We start from the raw sequence: 5,281 nt of genomic DNA on the forward strand, positions 1-5,281 counted from the left end.
GTATATATCAGATATTCGCACGATGTGCATTAGAAACCGCTATATCGAAACCGTACGGTTCCGTAGAGTAGCCTGTACGCGATTTTTTCCCGTACGAAACATGTGCATGAAACTTCACTCGGGCCATCTCGGTTTGACTCGAGTGAGTACGATACGAGGACAAGAGCAGACACTTTTTCTTTTGACCTCCTGAATTCTGCAATGAGATTTTCGGGTCGATTCAGCCGAGACGGCCCGAGTGGAGTTTCATGTAAATATTTCGTGCGGAAAAAAAAATCGCAGCCTGTACACTAACAACGGTTTGTTTGTACTATATTTGTTTTCTCCAGTAAACGTCGCAATTAGGGCCCTAGCTGGATGGTGTTGTTATTATCAACATAAATAAAACTCCATGGCTGGTATCGATAATACTAACTGGTGTTTATTTCATGATTAGTCAGTTCTATATATTGATGTTAGCATTCGAATAAAGGTATTATTGTCTGGAAATCCTGGCAAACTTAGTTGAGGGTCTTAATTTGCGGGGTCTGATATTTCGAGTGGGTCTGATATCTCGTGGTCTTAGGTCTTAGCATTCGTGGTCTGAGCTTTCGGGACACCCTTTCTAGACAATACCTTTATTCGAAAGCTAACGTCAATATAAAGAACTGACTAATCATAAAAATAAAAACACCATTAAGTATCATCGACCAGCTAAGGCCCCTATTTGCGACGTTTACTGGAGAAAAAACAGTACAAACAAAACGGCTATTTGCACTCCACGGAACCGTACGCTACGGTTTCGGTACGTTTTCGATAGCGGTTTCTAATGCACATCTATCGTGCGAATACTGTATCCGATACTATGGTTCTCGATCGTTCTCATTCTTTATATTTTTAGGATAGTTTGTTCTTTTTACATTCACCTTACCTTGCCTTTGTTTTTTTTTTTTTTTAATTCGGTTTCAAAATAGTATATAATAAAAAAGATAAAATCACTAAAAGCATAGAACATGAAACCAGGACCAGTGGTGGATCCAGCGAAAGGTGTGGGGGAATGAGGGCCCGTTCCCACCCCTCCCCAAATTCTGTCAAACCGAAAATTTTGAGTTAAAGAGAGGAAAAATTGTACCCATGAGTTCAGTGGCGATCCAGCAGTGGAATGAAAGGATAGCTCGATTATTTTCCACTTTATACCAACCATAGCGGGGCTAAAGTCGGCGTGGCGGCGAGAACCTCATTGTTCCCCGACATAGGATCCGCTGTGTGTCCCGCAATTTTCGTAACATTCGTAACCGCCTGCATTCGTAAACTTTCGCATTTTTTCGGAAATATTCGCAAGATTAATTATGAGCGTTGATTGGTAGTCGGCTCGTGATCAAAGGTGTCGACTGGTACCGACTGGTACCGAGATTCAGTCCCCATCATCATCATCATTATCGTCATCGTCATCGTCATCGTCATCGTCGTCGTCGTCATCGTCATCATCATCATCATCATCATCATCATCATCATCATCATCATCATTATTATTATTATTATTATCGAGAAACGATCGAGAATCATAATACAGTATATCAGATATTCGCACGATGTGCATTAGAAACCGCTATCGAAACCGTACGGTTCCGTGGAGTAGCCAGTACACTAACAACGGTTTGTGTAGAAACGGTTGCGTTTCAGTAGGTAATTGCTAAATACAACGGGTTCAGCCGAGGGGAGTGGCTTGTATATGGTGACGTCATGTATAATTATGCCGCCCAGCGAAAACTTAGTTGAGGGTCTTAATTTGCGGGGTCTGATATTTCGAGTGGGTCTGATATCTCGTGGTTTTAGGTCTTAGCTTTTGTGGTCTAAGCTTTCGAGACACTTGCGAAAGGGGTGATCGCTGCTTGTGGAATATGAAAGCCGCATGGCATAGTTAGGGCATGGAGCAGTTAGTTTAGAAACTACGGTAAGAGTAGGCCAAAATCTCTTGGTAGTCGGTTGAGACAGTGTAACCAGAGTGAAAACAATGGACTATCACTGTAATTATAATATCTCTATGCCTAGACACTGTTTACATACAGCATGGTCTTTAAAAGTATAATAAGCAGCGTTGAATCTCGGTTATGGTCGGTTATTTATGACAGTTTATAGTATAGCATACATATTAACTGCTATAGTATTACAGATTCTGAACGATAAACGTTTACACACCGGTATTATTTCCCACAAACATGTCGTTCATATTCAATATGAATAGGCATAGATTTATATAGCAAGCAGAATATTATAAACATTTTACCAAATCCGACGATTTATTATACTATACACATAATATGGGACTGTTTAGGTTTAGGCTGTCTACCCAATTAAATATTGAATAGCTTCATATTTAAAACGATTAAAATCAGATGAAAATAAAATATAGCTCTCACTGAGTTACAGACGGTTCTACAAAAACGCTTAAATGTTAGCAGCCAATAAATTATGCAATTATGCATCAACGAAATTGATGTATGTTGTCAGGCACGAACATTTTCTAGTTAATATAAAAATTTGAATGTAGTTGTTTGTATTGGCAAATTTATAGATTGTGATTTCTTTTCAGTCCATTTCGACCGTTTTTTTTCCTGTTTTTTTTATCCGATTTTCTAATGACTATATGACTAAAGCTCACCCTGCCAGCTCAGAGCCACGATGGGACAAGCGAGACTATCTGTTTTGGCACTACTTAGTATTGAGCGTGATGAAGCAGACAAAATTGCTAACTTTGATCATGTTATTAACTTATTTGCTGATGCATAAGCACGCAAAATTCAGTTGTGATATTAAACAGTGTTAAAAATTCAGCAACTTACAAGACTCTTATTATAAGATAGATTTAGAGAATAAGTAAGCTGTCTGCGATAAATACAATAGCCTTAGAAATTAGGATAATGGTGAAGTTGTATACAAAGTTTCGAAAATCGTAATGCAGTTTCAATAGTAAGAAACTAGTGACTATGTGAGTGTATAAAAATATGAATAAAAAGAATGAATGAACGCAAATTGTGAAAGAATAAAGGAAGAAGGAAGAATAGGAAAGAGATTTGGAGCGGCTTTAATATACAATAGTAGTCAATATGCCTGATGGTTTTAATGTCTGTTCAAAGTTTTCTCTTGCCTTTTATAATGTCTCTTTTTTATAATCTGTAAAATTGTTACAATTCTGTCTTTAATACTGCAATTACAATTATTTTATATTTTATAATATACAATTATTGCATTACGTTTTTGTAAACATTTTTGGGCACTAATCGTCATAGGTCTCGGTACCACAGCTTACAATTTTTATAATTCGACATCGAACCGGACCTATCAAAACAGCTCTGTCGAGAATAAGAAACTACTAATAAATATTCATGAGTTTATTGCCAAATCTGGAAGGTGATATTTTGAATCTATAGTGCCACCAATGTTCCGATGTTCTGTAAAGTGCATTCGACATGCTGTTATGTGCATTTGACGTCCTGTTATGTTTATTTTGGTTTATCATTTTTTGTGAGCTGAACGTATAATCCTCAATAAATATGGATTAAATAAAAACAAGTAACAATATGACATGCTGTAATGCGCAATGCGTAATGCGTTTTAAGTATTTTGGGAGTACTGTAACTGTTTCGTAGTTCTTTTTACGTTTCGTATATTATAAATTTCTTCAAATACTTTTATTTTATCCTACAGTACTTTTTCTATTTTCTGTGTTAAGTACTTCTGACTTTATAATTTTTTTTTTCGTCTCTGAATTTTTAACAGGTGAACTAATTTAAAAATTCTTGTTTAATATAATTGTTATTTTTTTTATTCTTAGAGTGATTTTGAATTCATGTTTTACATGTTTTAAAATTTGACTAGGTTTTGTTCATTGAATTTTAATTGTACATAGCTATCATTAATAAAAGCACATTACTTGTGTTCCTTCTATTTTCTATTGAAGTAATGTACGTAATTTTATTTATGTTATAAGTACTTATTTATAAGTTAATTAGATAGGGAAAATTAATTTTTATGCCGATAGCATTTTGAATAATAAAAGTATGTTTCTTCAAATTATTTTTTAACTTTTAGTTATTTTTTCTAATTATTATGTTGTTTTTGTTTTATTCTTTCAGTTTTGATTGTATCCGAGGATATTATAGACCATACTATATATTTTAAAATGTAATATTAGGTATAAGGAATATATTTCATCATTGTTTGCAGTACAGTAAATCGCTTTTTGCACTCATCATAGTCACCATCATTGTCGTCACCTTCGACAACATCGTCACCATCGCCATGGATGTCAATAATGTATAATCATAACAAGGCACTTAAACAAAAGGACGCACATCTCCGCTCGCAAACATAGCACATGCGTAGAGTCCTTTCATCTTTACTGTGGCATTAACATATAGATATAACGGCATAGACAATCCGATATTAGTTAATTATAATTCAATGCGTGCCATACGTTTCATGTTAGTTACTATTTTTATCAATTTTGGGTACTTCTCAATGTGTGTTGCATCGGATTTCTTTTGACCACCAGCTTGTCAAGTGCTTCTATAAACTGCAATTTAATTCGTGAAAATTGACCAACAAAATGAAAAGTTAGGAATTCAAAACTTATGATTTTTTATAAAATTTAATGTTTTTGACATTGTTGGACTAAGGTGTACAAAAAGATTAAGAAAATGTATTTATTTTTTTAAGAATTGGGTCTTATGAACCACCGGACACCACCGCATCGGTAAAATTATTGCTACAATAACGAATATAATTTCAGTCTAATGTTAATTCAACGCCTAATTAGGCATTTGTAACCATCGCACGACGCGCGATATAATGGTTACTGGTAACGGGTGGATAATTTGTCACACGCTGATGGTTAATTATGGTTTAGTTGCTATGGTTTCTGCGAAGATCAGCGTAAAAGGTCGTGCGGCGCATAGAATGTCAATGCCAGAGTTATAATTATGCCTTGATGTCCCGAGATGTGCGTCTTTTATTTGAATTGCCTTGACCATAGTTACTATCAACACCCTTTGTAGCATAAATCACCTCCACCATCATCCTCACTTTGATATGATTACTATAATTTCTATCACGATTACCATAGTCACTAACATCAACACCCATCACAGTCTTCGCCATCATCGCCAACAACAGCATCCTCATCATTACCACTCCATACTTTGCATAATCCTTATTCATATATTTTAGTTTATCATCTTCTTGAACATCATCATCATCAGCAGCATCATCATTCTTAACACCAACGTCACCATGGTCGCCT

At 35.4% G+C, this 5,281-nt stretch overlaps 1 protein-coding gene across 1 annotated transcript in view; it reads right to left on the minus strand.

Annotated features, from left to right (window-relative positions):
• Positions 1-5,139, minus strand: part of LOC117107626 (CMP-N-acetylneuraminate-poly-alpha-2,8-sialyltransferase-like) — a 14,527-nt gene extending 9,388 nt beyond the window's left edge. Inside the window, exon 1 of the mRNA XM_033249335.1 lies at positions 5,004-5,139. Within this exon, the coding sequence (XP_033105226.1) occupies positions 5,004-5,139 (136 nt within the window). The remainder of the gene's footprint in view (positions 1-5,003) is intronic.
• Between the last annotated feature and the right edge of the window lie 142 nt (positions 5,140-5,281).

Source organism: Anneissia japonica, unplaced genomic scaffold, assembly GCF_011630105.1.
Source record: "Anneissia japonica isolate Jap-2015-1 unplaced genomic scaffold, ASM1163010v1 scaffold5330_len1712360_cov203, whole genome shotgun sequence".
Taxonomy (NCBI): Eukaryota; Metazoa; Echinodermata; class Crinoidea; order Comatulida; family Comatulidae; genus Anneissia; species Anneissia japonica.